Here is a 16,312-nt window from a genome sequence, read left to right as displayed (position 1 = left end):
ACGATGGAATTGTATTAATATTATAGTAGTATTAAAATTGACCTGTTAATTTTTTTCCACGCTTCCAAACATAAATTGTCAACATAGATTATTAAGAAATTTTTTAATATATATATATTTAAAAAACCTAAGTGAATTGTGTCAAACAAACTTGACAATATTTATTTTTGTAATTTTTTTGGATCTGAGTCACAGTCTGATATAAAACACATGTTATCAGTCCCCTTTTTAAAAAAATTGAATATAGAAAGGAACGAGTATAGGTAAACCATAGAATTAAACGAATTGGGTAAATTCCTTGAGGTAAACAGTAAATCGAATTATTATTATAATCTTTTTATAAACTATAAAGTTAATTTTTTAAATTATAAAAAAAAAACAACACAAATAGAAAGAAAACGGTTATGTGCTGTAAGCGAAATTATAATTATAAATATTTACACGCTTTCACAATTACATAACGGCCTTTTATGGTCGGGAAATCTTTCAATTCACCAGAATCACTGAAATGTAGTTGATCATATGAGAGGTATACGCATTCTAAAAATAAGTTATTGGTCATCGTGTCCAGAAATCGATCGCAAAATCCTTTCCAACGAGTCAGGTGAACCGGCATCATGTGGCAAACACGATTGATTATTCTCTCACTGACCATGATAGGGCCTACTGGTTAAAAAATAGAAAGGTTTTAATCTAAAGGGCGATATTTAACGATGTGTTGGTATTTTATTTCTGTCTTGAGAAAACAGTCGAAGGCGAAAAATTTACACTACGCTGTGATGACATGAAAATAAGCAGATTGTTGGTATTATGCCACTGCTAGTTTTCTTATATTATTCGGATAGGCGGAGAAATTAAATAAGATAAAAATCACACTTTTTTTGTGTGTTCCGGCTTCGTTAATGGGCCATAATCAGGACACACACAGCCTTGTTAGCCTTGGCCATGATACGTTTGAAATGCAACTCTCTTCCTCTTCATCCTCATCCTTCTCGTCATCGTCATCGTCCTCTTCCTCCTCCCACCACCACCTCATCATCTCCCCACATCCTCCCGCAATAGAGTGATGTGGACACAATACATGAAGTATTGCGAAGCGTATTGAGCTTGTTGGACACTAGAATATTATATATATACATTATATACATTATATATATATATAATATAATATAATATAATATAATTTGTACTAGTTACATATTGACATAGTGACATAAGGTAGTGAGGATAGAGAGAGCGACAAGACAAAAAGATGAAGAGGTGAATTCATCCATAGACCTTCATTTTATTTATCTACTTGTTTATTGGTCATCCCAACACACACACACACACACACACACACACACACACACACAAACCCCAGAATAATTTATGTAAAGTAATTAAAATAAACTCACGATTGTTGATGAGGAAGATAAGAAAGAGACAGAAAAATTCCTGGGACATAATAATATAAGAAAGGAAGGGTGGGAAAACTTAACAACAACGGGAAAGTTGGACTGGAAAAGAGCACCTGGCTGGCAGCAACAAAAGATGTTGGACGTTTGAAAATTTCGATGGGGATAAAAAGGAATAACATGTTGAAAAATGAATATGTTGGGATAGGAAGAGTGGAGTGGCAGATCACCACCGCAGAGAAGCACCGCACAACATGAATGATTTAATTTAAAAAGCGAAATGCTCTAAGCACGACAGCCACCCTATTTTGATTATGTCCCTTGTTGCATGACAACTGAATACAGGGGGATTGAAATGAAAAACCCCTCTTGACTCTTGAGAAAAGGAAACTTGTATCATAATCACAAATACTATGGCCATATCAGGAATGTCCTCTTATAATTTAAATCTTTGAAAGGATTTTTTAAACTATTCTATCATTTATTTTTTGCTATAATTAATTTATACCACAACCATGTCGGTAATAACTAAAGTTCCAGAACCAAATCTCTGGGAAGAGATTTGCAAAGGTTTGTGTGATATTATGTCGACAGATCCGTAACTTTTAAATGTTGTTTATAATTTGATAGGAATTTTTGTTATTTCTTTCTTTCCGAAGAGGGAAACTAGAATTTAAATCAGCACATCATAATATATCATGAATAATAAACTCTATTTTGAGTGAGTTAAAGTTGAGATTAACTATCTATCTAGATAGTTAACAAGATCAACAATTTCCATTTAAAAAAAAAGTCAAACTCGTTTCGTTAATGTTGACTTTACAAAATAATTGAGCAAAACGTGTATTTCAATGTGGGAAAATAAGGGCATTGGTTAAAGAGCGAGGTCTCTGCCGCCATCTTGCATTGTTTACAATTTACAAAGACACAATGATGGCCTGAAGTGTTCAAAGACTAAAAACACTTTCTAGCAACCAAAGATGTAGTCAAATTTTAAACGTTCCATTTTGATGATCAAAGAAATAAATAGATAATAGGATAATGATGCTGATAATAATAATAATAATAATAATAATAATAATAAAATATAAAATAATAATAATAATATAATATAATAATAATAATAATAATAATAATAAATAATAATAATATATAATAATAATAATAATAATAATAATAATAATCATAATAATCATAATAATAATAATGATAGTGATGATGATGATGATGATGATGATGATGATGATGATGATGATGATGATGATGATGATGATGATAACCTTAGATTACAGGAGAAGAAGGGGAGATATGATCCAAACATATAAAATAGTAAAGGGAATAGATAGGGAGAGCAGGATTCTTAAACCAAACAAGACATTCAACACGAGGAAACAGCAAGAAACTGAAAAAAGAACGTTTAAAACAAATGAAAGAAGGAACTTTTTTCATCTAGAATTGTAAATAACTGGAATAAACTGCAAGAAACCACAGTATCAGCACAAAATTTGAATAAATTCAAAGCAGAGTTGGAGATAAGCAACACCCTAGGAACAAGTTCAATTATAAAAATTGGTCCAATCATTAATAGATGAGGAGGAGCGAAGGAGACTACACCAAGTCTAAAAGCTCTATACAGAGGTATCCAGGTATCCAGGTATGTTTAAAATCTTACCTTCACCCGATACCACCAGTCTACCAGATGATGAAGATTGTCAAAAAGATTTACTTTTTTAAAATCTTACCCTAAACACGATACTAGTGTGACAGATGAAGGAAGATTTTGTCAAAAAAAATTAGTAATAATAATAAAATAATAATAATAATAATAATAATAATAATAATAATAATAATAATAATAATAATAAAAAGAAGAAGAGAAGAAGAAGAAGAAGAAGAAGAAGAAGGAAGAAGAAGAAGAAGAAAGAAGAAAGAAGAAGAAGAAAGAAGAAGAAGAGAGAGAGAGAGAGAGAGAGAGAGAGAGAGAGAGAGAGAGAGAGAGAGAGAGAGAGAGAGAGGTGATCGAATTAAAAAATATGATTCCATTTCTCGCGTTTTTTCTTTCATATTTTCACTGATGATGTCATGAAACTTGAAATTTAGATGCACATTCATTGAAATCACTTTTTTTCCCCTTTGTGGCAGTCATTCATATGATCATCACATGGTAAATACCTATAATATGACTATAATTTTATAGTTCCATTTTATTCAATTTCTCATGTTTTCTTTTTTTTTTTCCTTTAAATTTCTAATTGTATAGAATTTGCTCTGAAGAAACCACCGTTTGAGGTTGATGATGACAATGCCTCGATTGCAACAGACTATGATAATTTTGATCCTGCCATACACAATCCAGTGTTCTATGGGAAAATGTTTGCAAAAGTTTCAGTTGATGAAGAGCCAGTTAATGAATATGATTCGGGTAAAAGTCATCCATCTTGCATTGGTCACAGCTTTACCAACAAACCACCAAAGTCACCAAGCCCTCCTCCTCCTCTCCCACCAAACAAAACATCATGTAAGTTCTTCATTTGATCATTTAAAAACCACTAAAGTATTATGATAGCTGATAACTTTTTTTTTTCAATGATCAATTTATTTTGTACAGACATTCAAATAGCCTATTTAATTCTTTTTTTTTCTTTTTTTTTTTTTTCTGATGGGGGGAGGCAGAAGGATCATAACTGAAGTGAGAATTCTAGAAAAAGTATAGTAGTAGAATCGTAATAAAAAGTGATAGCATGTAATATAGAAATAAACAGTTGTTGGGGCAATTCTGTCGTATTTTCAAAAGATAAACAAAATGTTTTTAAATCAATGTGTCATTGAGTATTAAGGGTTTTTGTTTTTCTTTCGATTAAGTGGACTGTGTTTATTTGATTTTTCCATTTCTGCAAATTTTAAAGTAGCAATATAAAATTCCTACTACTCCTATTTTAATGAAAGAAAAAATTCAAAATTTGAAACATAGATATTCAGGCAAACGGTCCCGTGCAACGAGTCACCATACCAAGGAGAAGAAATCCTATTTTATTAGTTGGTAGGTATCAGGTAACCTCTTCTGGGTAGTGGAATATGAGTAAGGGAGTGTGAAATCATCAAATGCATGTTATACCAATTAAGGGAAGTCCTCTCTGAGTTTAAAAAAAAACAGAGAAAAATTGCATCTCAGCTGTACCAAAAGTGTAGGCTAAAAGGTATGATTTATTTAAACATGCTCCGAATATTACAATGGCTGCCCATTCGAGCCAGAAATGAATACAAAATTAGCCTTTTCTGTTTCAATGCACTTAATTCCCAATCTCCGAGCTACATTCAAGAACTTGTTGTCCCCTACTCCCCAATTCATCCGCTTAGGTCATCGGAGATCCAACACTAAAAGTGCCAAAATCATGGCTTAATAATTTTAGTGATAGATCTCCAGCAGGATTGTCCATTTGGAACTCACTTGTCAATAAGGCTCCCAAGCAGTCTCAACGATTTTAAGAAAAAGCTGAAATTATCTTTTCAAAAGAATTCTTATCATAGATGTTTTCTGCTTGATTAGTTCATTATTTTTTTTATTTTTTATTTCTCATTTGTTGAATATCTTTTATTATTTTGTTCAATTAGTTTGTTAGTTATTGTAAAGCGCTTTGAGGTTTCATTATTATTATTATTATTATTATTATTATTATTATTATTATTATTATTATATTATTATTATTATTATATTATTATTAGTAGTAGTAGTAGTAGTAGTAGTAGTAGTAGTAGTAGTATTAGCATCGCCATTATTATTATTATTATTATTATTATTATTATTATTATTATTATTATTATTATTATTATATATTATTATTATTATTATTATTATTATTATTATTATTATTATTATTATTATTATATTATTATTATTATTATTATTATTATTATTATTATTATTTTTATTATTATTTTATTATTATTATTACTATTATTATTATTATTATTATTATTATTATTATTATTATTATTATTATTATATTATATAATACAAATTTATACAGCGCTCATTGTCGTGTAAAACACAAGCTCTGGGCACTTTACAATATAAATTATTAGAAAAAAAAGAATTCATAGCCAAATCAAGGATTCATAGTGTCAAAAAAGCAAATACAGTAAAGATGTGTCTTGAGATTCTTTTTAAAGGCAGGTAAAGACTTACACTCCCTCAGACCATGTGGTAGTTCATTCCAAATCTTGGGGTCGAAACAAGCAAACGATCTATCACCAAATTTTGTTCTTGATCTTTTCCCAAAATTTTCGTTTGGTCATTACATGATCTTAAAGTGTAATTTTCAAATTTACACATGACCACGTGATCTGTGAGATATGCCGGTGCTATACCAGTCAAACACTTATAAACGGACACGCTGCTTTGTAATATGTGCGCTTTTCAATGGGCAACCAATGGAGAGAGGCCAACAAGGGGGTTGCATGATCAAATTTTCGTTTGCCAAAAACTAATCTTGCTGCACTGTTTTGCAGTACTTGTAATTGTTTTTATAGAAGCCTGAGGCAAGTTGACAAGCAGGGAGTTACAATAATCTAGTTTCGAAAAAATGAGGGAGACAACCAATGTCTTACATGTTCCGATTGTAATATACTGACGGATCGAACTGATTTTCTTCAATTCAAAGTATAAAGATTTACAGAGAGCAGAAATGTGAGCTGACATTCTCATTTCTGAATCAAAATAGACACCCAAATTTTTCACAGTCTTTGAAACTTTGATCTTTTCACCCCCAATCAACACCTCAAGACCATCATTCACCTTCAACTGACCTCTATTTCCTACAATCATCACTTCTGTTTTTGACTCATTCATTTTCAACTTGTTTGCATTCATCCACTCTTTTACATCCGTCACACATTCTTCCACACGTTTCACAATATTTTCGAGATTTTTAGTTTTATCAGTAGCATAAAGTTGCGTATCATATGCATAGAGATGATAGCGCAGCCCATGACCAGTGATGACATTAGATAATGGAGAAATATACAAAACAAAAAGAATCTGACCCAAAACAGAGCCTTGGGGAATACCAAAAGACAATGTATGTTGACGAGAAAGTTTATCGAAAATCACAACCTGTTGCTTTCTGACATCTAAATAAGATTCAAACCACTGCAAGACAGTCCCAGACAAGCCAAAAGTTATATTGTCGTTTAATGAGAATGCCGTGATCAATAGTATCAAAAGCCTCGGAAAGGCCTAACAATGTCAGAAGAGAAACAGAACCTTTCTCTAAAACATCAAGCAAATCACTCGCAACACAGCACAGAGCAGTTTCTGTGCTGTGGTAAGAACGATAATCAGACTGAAATTTTTCCCATAGATTGTATTCTTGGAGATGCTGTGAAAGGCGTCTGAGTACAACTTTTTCAAGGATTTTAGAAAGAAATGGCAGATTTGAGACCGAACGGTTATTATTATATTATTATTATTATTATATTATTATTATTATTATTATTTATTATTATTATTATTATTATTATTATATTATATCATTATTATTATTATATCATTATTATCATTATCATTATTATTATTATTATTATTATTATTATTATTATTATTATTATTATTATTATTATTATTATTATTATTATTATATTATTATTTTTATTATTATTATTATCATTTTATTATTATTATTATTATTATTATTATTTATTATTATTATTATTATTATTATTATTATTATTATTATTATTATTATTATTATATTATTATTATATTATTATTATTATTACTATTATTATTATTATCATTATCATTATTATTATTATTATTATTATTATTATTATTATTATTATTATTATTATTATTATTATTATTATTTATTATTATTATTGTTATTATTATTATTATTATTATTATTATTATTATTATTTTTTTTTTTTTATATTATTATTATTATTATTATTATTATTATTATTATTATTATTATTATTATTATTATTATTATTATTATTATCATTATATTTATACAGAATCTTAAGCCTAACTTTAATGCTAATAAATCAACTGTTCATGCATAGCTTTGAAGTGCTTCCATATCTTCAGGGAGTAAAGTGCCCTTTGATGAAATAAATTTCTCATTTAAAATTGTCCTTCCATTCCACAGGTACTCACACAGAATACTTGAATCATTACGTATTCCCTTGGCTTCTCCCAGCTCTTGAGGCAATGTTAAAACAAGCAAAAGTAGAAAAATGCTTTGAAGTAAGAACTTTTTATTTCAACTGTTGTAATTGTCACTTGGTGATGACAAAATAAATTTCAAAGAAATTCAAGCAATTAATTCAATGTGCAAAGTGATCACCACAAATTGCTTGTAGTTCATCTTATTCAAAATTAGAACATGTCGGTATTAATTTTAAAAAAAAAAAGAAGGAGAAGAGGCAACTGTTTTAGATGAAAATTTGTTGTGGTCAGTGTTATGCATTAGCTGCAGGAAGAAAACACTCATTTGACATAAAACAATTTTCCTCATATTTTTCAATGCTTTATCGTATATCATTTGACTTTTAGGAAGACACTGATACTGATGATATAGATTGGAGACAGGTAGTTTTGTTGTTTTTTGTTTGTTTTTATTTTCCAATAAGTTTTTTGATGAATTACTATTGGATCAGAAAGATTTTACTTCCTTTGATTTTTCTTATTCTATTGTTCAATGAATTCTAGTTGAAGCTGCCAATTGAAAAGTAATATTGTGAAAAGAAAATTCTGATTAAGCATCAATTCAATCAAATGTGGTAAAAAATGATGATGATAATAATAATAATAGTAATAATAATAATAATAATAATAATAATAATAAGAAGAAGAAGAAGAAGAAGAAGAAGAAGAAGAAGAAGGAGGAGGAGGAGGAGGAGGAGGAGGAGGAGGAGGAGGGAGGAGGAGGGAGGAGGAGGAGGAGGAGGAGGAGGAGGAGGAGGAGGAGGAGGAGAAAAAGAAGAAGAAAAAGCTCTATATCATTTCCAAGTATGCTGCGAATTGAATAATTACATTGACACGTAGAATTATTTTTTTTCCACACACACAAGTCACAAATAAAAATGGCTTTCCCAAATAATCTGTTCTCAATTACATGCTGGCACTGTAGTTGTTCTCCTCTCTTCCATTGATTAAGTTTTCTGGTTCAAAGCTGGTTGTTTGTTTTAATCGTGTTTTTTTTTGTCATTGTAACTTAATATAATGTTGCATAGACTTTATATATCAAGGTTTCAGTATGATTAATTGTTCAGACTTTATTTCACTGTTGAAAAATTATTATTTTTCTTTTCTTTTCTTTTCCGTTTTTTTTTTTTTTTTTTTTTTTGTTTTTTTTTTTTTTTTTAAAGAGGGAAAGGGGGTTTTATGATCTTTTCTAGTTTGATTCAGATGGTTAATTCTTGTGAGAGCTACAATTATAAAAACATTCAGTTTAGTGAACCCATATAATCTATTTTTGTCATGTTTGTGATTAGAGCATGGCTATGCTCATATTGAGTTAAGTAGTAACATGCATCTTCATGAACATATTAAAACTAAATAGTCTTTATAGGGTTGAATCATAGTGATGATGATGATGATGATGATGATGATGATGATGATGATGATGATGATGATGATGATGATGATGATGATAATGATGATGATAATAATAATGATAATAATAATACTAATAACAATGATGATGATGATGATGATGATGATGATGATGATGATGATGATGATGATGATGATGATGATGATGATGATGATGATGACGATGGTGATGGTGATGATAATAATAATAGGAATTGATATTGAGAATTTCATAAATTATAATACGTTGTTACAAGTTCTGCTTTCAAAAATTGTTATTGAATAAATCATTTCACAATAACAACAGAAGAAAAAAATAATTATAATAATATATTGTAAAAAACGTTTATGTTATAAAACAAAAACATTAAACGTTAAAGATGCCATTATGTATTATTTGTAACAGAGATGAATTTTTAGATGAATAAATTATAAGATACAATAACATCAGAAATGACGTTTTTTTTTCTTTTTCTTTTAAATAACACTATTTTCCAGAGAAGAAGAACTAAATTCAATGCTTGTGACTTTATCACGGAATATCTATACAGGTGAGAAACAATAATTACTCTATGGTATTCTTATATTGCCCATGGCAGCTACATGATCAAACTTTTGTGATTGTCATTTATGTTGAGCATGTTAAATAAATGTCTTTGCAACAGTAATATGCATGACTCAAATTGTATTGATTTAAAAAAGGAAATCATTCAGAGCTATGCGGATCATGCCTTTGTCGTGTTAAATAGATGGTAAAAGTTGTTTGCTACCCTTTGGATAGTACACAAGTCTATGGTAGCGGCTTCTAATGGTTCTCACACATACTACTGTTATGAGACGATCTATCCAGGACTCAAACTCATCACCACTGAAAAGCTTTGTCAGAACGCACCATTTAAATAGATGCTCTGTGGTTTGGGGCTCTTGACTGCAAACCGTACATGTTGGCAAGCCCCAACTGATAAAGTGAGCGTCCATGAGGCAGTTCTCGACCTAAGCCTGGCAACTTCTCTCCCAGTTTTGAGGAATCGATGTCCATACCTCCTCGAGAGATTAAATTCGTCCAAAGCGACTTCCATCTCGTATATGCAGCTCTGTCTGACATCAGGGAAGCTATGTACAAGGGTAGTCGGGACTTATTTCGGCTCAAAACCGGGCCATCGTCCATTATGCGCTTTAGAGGGGTATCCCCTTTCCCTCTTTCTTTGATCTTTGAAGCCGATTGTCTGCCACCCAGTGTCTCCTCTTGCTGGTGGAAAAGCCTGGCAACTTCTCTCCCAGTTTTGAGGAGTCGATGTTCCCGCCCCATCGAGGGTTTGAATTCGTTCAAACCGACTTCCATCTTGTCCTCATACAAGGGTTGTTGGGACTTATTTCAGCTCGAAACAGGGGCACTGTCCAATATGCACTCGAGAGGGGTATCCCGATTCCCTCTCTCTTTGATCTTTTAAGTCTATGGCAAAGTGCTTTCCACTAAATCTAAAAGAAGCAACCACCCATTGATAAGTGAATATTACATACTTAATTCCAAACTTTGTTATAATATTATATTAACACCTAGAGATGCTTGTTACTTAAGTTTGGTTCCATTATCTTGCCTTTGGTTAGTGGAGAGCATTAAAAATGGCAAAATGGTTGGAAAATCGTCAAAATATTTTTATATAAACTCTTACAGTTGAGATGCAAGGTTTGGTGGAAAACATTTGAACAGATGATTTGCACAGTTAGACTTCGACTCAATTACATATGGAATGCTTTATTTAAAATTTGGTGGGGGAAAGAAATGCTTGATATATTTTATTCATATGAATAATTTCTCAACGTTCTTTTTCTCTTATCAAATCATTTACAGAAATAACCCAAACCAGGAAAATGAGCAAAGGAAAACCATGGATTTGTGGGACATTCCTTTTGTGCAGGAATGGCTTAAGGATCAGTGAGTACATGTTATGTTTATATTTTTATTCGTGTGAAAGAAAATGTATACTAAAATTGTCAAAAGACATATATTTGAATTACATTTTTACACTCTGAAAATTACCGTGTATGATGTAGCTAGTTTTCATCCTTCACGGAACTGAACAATTTGAATAAGAAATTCCTGAATAAATAATAAATATTTGACTCTGCCACAAAGTGATGACATGTCTAAGTGAACTATGTATATGCCACAAACCATACCTTAGTCAAAACAAATACAGTTGAGGACAGAGATATATATCAACACCATCAAGACTGTGATAAAATGTCAATATAAGCGCCATGGATATGTCAGTCCTTCCAATTAATGAAAAGGAAGCAAATGAAAAATGTGAGATAACAAAAGGGAAAGTTGATTTTGAAATTTAGGACGTTTCACTTAATCTGACTTTTAAAAAGTTAGTTATTGTGATCTGTTTCTCAAGGTTAGCAATCAATTAATAGTCCTTGTCCACAGCACTGACAATAACGTCAAATTAGGAGGTACCATTAGGATGTTTTTGTGCAAAGCAGGGCATGATTTTTATAGCTGCTATTGTGACTTGGATGGAAACTGGTTCAGATGATGCGATATCCTCCTCATTTGACATTTTTATTGGCCATATTGGTCCCATCCACACAATGTTATCTGACAATAATCTTGTATTTTAAAAAACTTATTTTAGCTCTCAGTGTCCTATCTGCATTTTCATTGGCTGTTGTATTTTACCTCACAGTGGAATTTTGTTGACCAATTATAAATTATCTGCTTGTTTTTCCTTACACGGATTATTTCAGATTTTGATTGATTAATTTGTTGATATAACCATCTCCTGGTAAAATTTATGTCAATAAACGAGATCTTTACTATATATATATATATATATATATATATTATATATATATATATATATATTATATATATATATATATATATATATATAAGTATAAAAGGGGGACGTTAATTAGTAGGATTTATTTAGAAGAATGGATATACACTGCACCTCAGCTACAATGAAATGGATGGGTCTTGAGGTCAATGTTCGTAATAATTGAAATCCTGTTGAATACAAGGTATTACTACTTGTAATGTAAATATATATTTGAATAATGAACCCCCAAGTAGTATGACAATTGAAGTATTGACGTGTAATCAATTATTCATCGCGTCAATGGGTGAAGATTAATGGATCGTCTTCCCACTTTTACATTTCTTCCCCCGACCCTCCCTCATAGCCATTGTCTCAGGAAAGTAATCTTCTCACTCTCAGAATCCCATTGTTTTTCACACCTCAACACATGCCACTCATATCATACACAATGATACACGTTGGCACCCAGCCTACCACATACACAAAGCCACACAAGAAAAGATAAAACCATGTGATTGTGGTGAGTGTCGATGCCGCTGGCACAGGGTCATACCACTGCTTGCAATACACACACACACACACACACACACACAACACACCCACGACTACACATGCCCATGCCCCATCCCTATCCCTGGATTGTTAGTGTAGTTTAAAGTAAATGTGTTCTACCAGATTATGGCATTGTGTAATAAAGCTCACTGAGTTCAGAAAGCGATGCTCTGACATGGCGTTTTTTTTAAGAAAAAAATATACTAAATTTTGCAAGCTAAAAACAGCAAAATTTGCTAAAAAAATTCCAAAAATTTGCAATTAGTTTTCCTAAAAATCCATAATTAGTTCATGAAATAGAAAGGTGTTTGTTTGTTTTTAAGGATTTAACAGCGCTTGCAACAAATGTAAGGTCATATCAGCGCCAGTATAAAGGGGAAAAATTGCAGAGTTTGCGGCTGCAATGCAAATCAGTGACATTTTGCGATTTTTTGCAGCTGCAACACGGCCGCAAGCGATGCAAAAAACTGTCTAGATTTTTTAATGCCTGTCTTATTTGCACTCAGCATGTTCTTGACAGTTTCAATTACTTTGTTGAAGTCAAGGTGTGAAGTTATTAACTTTGTTGAATGTGAGATGACATTAGAAACGTCAGTTATTGTATTTGCAGTGGACTGTAATTTCTGAAGCAAGCCAACTCACTGGGAATTTGATAAACCAATGAAAAACTGAGAAATGTACTTTAAGACATTAAAATAAATGACAATATTCAAATTAAAATGTGAATGGTTTATCTATTACGATCCCTTATCTATCATCAACGAAAGCAAAGTATTGTTCTCTGATTTTAATTTACAATTCATCACATTTAAAAAAACAGAAAACACTCTGATCAATTTCCACCATTTTAATACCTTTAAAAAAATCTTATTAAATATTGTTCTAAAACCATTTTCTTCATTTCAGTCCACGACCACCTCTTCCAATGTCATTGATATGGACTGATGAAGAAGCTGCTTTGATTATTCAGTCATTTTGGAGAGGATATTTGGTAATTTAAACTCTAAAAATAAAGGAAATAGAAAAAAAAAAAAAATAAAAAAAATAAGAGAGAGAGAGAGAGAGAGAGAGAGAGAGAGAGAGAGAGAGAGAGAGAGAGAGAGAGAGAGAGAGAGAGAGGTAACACACTGACACTGAAATAAATTATCGATGATAATAATGATGATTAATGATGATGATGATGATTATTACAAGGAGGAGGAGGAGGAGAATATAAAAGTAGATAATACACAGCTTAAAATTCGTAATTTGCTCTTTGAATTCAAAGGTACGGAAGGAGCCTGATGTCCAAGAACTGAGAGTCTGGCAGAGAGAATGGCGTGAAGAAAACAGAGGGATTGAGCACCGTGTCAACGAATTCTGGAAGGAACAAATGCCCGATGGAGATGTACTTACACCAAATGCCTCTGAATCTCAGGTTGATGCTCTCAAAGAAAGTGATAACATTGTTGTAAAAAGTCCATTGCCTAGCAATTAACATAATATGGAAGAATGGATAAAGACGTAATACGTCAATTCATAAAATGTTATGTTTGTAAGTGATTTAAAAAAGGAACTATAGTTGTATAATTTTTTTCTTATTTTCTGTTATCATCTACTTGGTTTAAATGAGGGGCTTGGTCATGTTTCATTTGTGATAAATTTAAATCACATGGGACATGTTTCCACAATTCCAACACCTCTACTCTGAGCAATTTGCCTAGATTACAGAAATTATCCAAATTCAGAAACCGCAAAGTGATAATTTTAAACAATACTAGACCTCAGAAATTACAAAAACGTAGGGTTACTGCATTTCACACAGCAATAATTTTGTAATTTACTGTAATCTAACTTTTGTTCCTTTTCTCAACATTCATTGGATTACCACATTAAGATCATTGTTTTGATATGTTGTACAAATATATGGATAAATTTTATTTCAAGGTGAAAAAAAACGCTGTATTTTTCATTTCAATAAAAACATTTTTAAAAGAGAAAAATTCCCACTTTCTCTTTAATCATTTTTTCTAAACCAAAATCATATCTGTAGCATAGATTTGAACCTCATTTCTATATATCTCCAAATGAGTTTCATTATGGTTTTTCTTTTTCATTTCATTTCTTTCTTTTTTCAACTTCCATCAATGTTTCGTGGTACACTGCAGATAACTTCAATCTCTGAACGCTGTTCTTTGTCTCTTGCATATATGTATGATGGACAGTTATACTCATTCTGATTGACTCAATCCAGATATTTGTAGCGAGAGAAGAAGAAAAAGAAGAAGAAGGAAGAAGAAGAAGAAAAAGAAGAACAAGAAGAAGAAGAAAATGAAGGACAAGAACAAGATCGTAAGAACAAGAAGAGAAAAAGAATCTCAGAAAATTCCAAAATCCAGGAGTTCCATGGATTTAAGGAAGACTATTATCATTGTACGAAGCTTGTGACATTTTTAGGTCATTTCAGTGCCAGTAAAAAGGAAGAAAATGGGAGAAGAAAAGAGTTCTAGATTAACTATAAAGGAGATTGGATCAAATTGGGAGCAGAATTAGATTCAAAGAGCAAACTATCAACTGTTAAAACTTTTAGCTCACCTAGAAGTCCCATCCAGACACACGCACAGGACCCCACAAACAGGAAACCACTCAAATGTTTACAAAATATAATATTCAAAACAAAAACTATAACAGTACAAAACAGGGAGATGACTGCAAGGAAAAAAAAATATCATCTCCCAAAACTAATAATACTATTTGTCAGAAAACGACCACGCCAGAGCCAGGACAAAATCAAGTAATCTCATTCCAAGAAATCAACCTGAGAAATAAATTAGATATAAAGGATAGAAGAAAACATCAAGTGACTCCCATGTGAGGTCAAGAAATGGAGTTTAACTTGTCACCTTTGGGTAATTTAAGAGTTTTGGTAAAGGAAGGTAAAGGAACAAATAAAGGGCATATACAGTATCAGTTTTTACAAGCACGGAGCTAACAGCAAGTCACATAGGTCTGGTTAAAAATGAGATAAATTATAATAATAATAGCGATGATGATGATGATGATGATGATGATGATGATAATGATATTAATGATGAAAATAATGTAATGATACTAATAATAGTTTGAACATCTAGAGAGTGGGCACACTCCTTTGACACAACTACAGAGCTGTAGAAATAAATACCGTACCAATAAACAGAAATTATGAAATAGATCAGATTCGAACAAAAAAAAATATTGGCTAATGATATCTATCCAGAGGAAAATGACCCTGTCTCCCAATAAATGCATGTTACAAATGTTAAGATCTAGGAAACCTGTTTAAGGGCTTCGTAACATCCTTCCAATTTTGACAAAAACTGTGTCAAAAGAGCGAGATCAGCAATTATATCTCCATCAATGTAATCCTTGATGATGTTCCAAGAAATCCTGATTCCGAAATTGAAAATGAAGAAACAAAGACAGAACTTGTATTAAGAAAAGTGGCAATGGCAGCAAACAAGACTGTGACAGTGAAACTATGCCGAACAACATCTGAAGGTCATGCCTCGTTTGTCTACGATGAACAAGTTGAAGATTTTACAAGATGATTTGTGCATATAGAAGCTAGACCTGTAAATGAGCTCTATAAAAATTGACTGAAACTCTTCGACAAACTGAAGATTCAATTATATTTTTAAAAATAAGGGCATCATTGGAGAGGAGAGTGATAAATACAATACATTAAAATAGTGGGTGTTATTTCTTACTGGAAGTATGACTGCCATAATTTGATGTAGAAGGAATGCTAAATAAGCATGTCATCCATATAGGTAAAGATGACTTCATCAAAATCATATTCCTGCCTCTGGAATTTTTTTGACATAGTCAGAAAAATAATCACCATTATCATCTTTAACTTCTAGCCATGACCTATTGAATTTATTCCTCATATCTTTATCGATGCTCGACAA

At 31.4% G+C, this 16,312-nt stretch overlaps 1 protein-coding gene across 2 annotated transcripts; it reads left to right on the top strand.

Annotated features, from left to right (window-relative positions):
• The first annotated feature begins 1,713 nt into the window (after positions 1-1,713).
• On the top strand, positions 1,714-14,362 carry LOC144972783 (IQ domain-containing protein K-like). 2 transcript variants are annotated; one of them, XM_078914405.1, is made up of 8 exons: positions 1,727-1,967; positions 3,658-3,915; positions 7,550-7,647; positions 7,957-7,992; positions 9,496-9,548; positions 10,850-10,933; positions 13,287-13,371; positions 13,648-14,362. In XM_078914405.1, exons 1-8 carry the CDS (start codon positions 1,913-1,915, stop codon positions 13,855-13,857), a joined length of 879 nt encoding a protein of 292 aa, XP_078770531.1. In that variant the 5' UTR covers positions 1,727-1,912; the 3' UTR covers positions 13,858-14,362. The 2 variants fall into 2 exon arrangements, with proteins under 2 accessions (XP_078770532.1, XP_078770531.1); XM_078914406.1 differs by lacking the exon at positions 7,957-7,992 and having other exon boundaries at positions 1,714-1,967.
• Positions 14,363-16,312: the final 1,950 nt, after the last annotated feature.

Source organism: Berghia stephanieae, chromosome 5, assembly GCF_034508935.2.
Source record: "Berghia stephanieae isolate SIO BIC M18660-M18661 chromosome 5, UCSD_Bste_1.3, whole genome shotgun sequence".
Lineage (NCBI taxonomy): Eukaryota > Metazoa > Mollusca > Gastropoda > Nudibranchia > Aeolidiidae > Berghia > Berghia stephanieae.
This window is presented reverse-complemented; position numbering and strand designations above follow the sequence as displayed.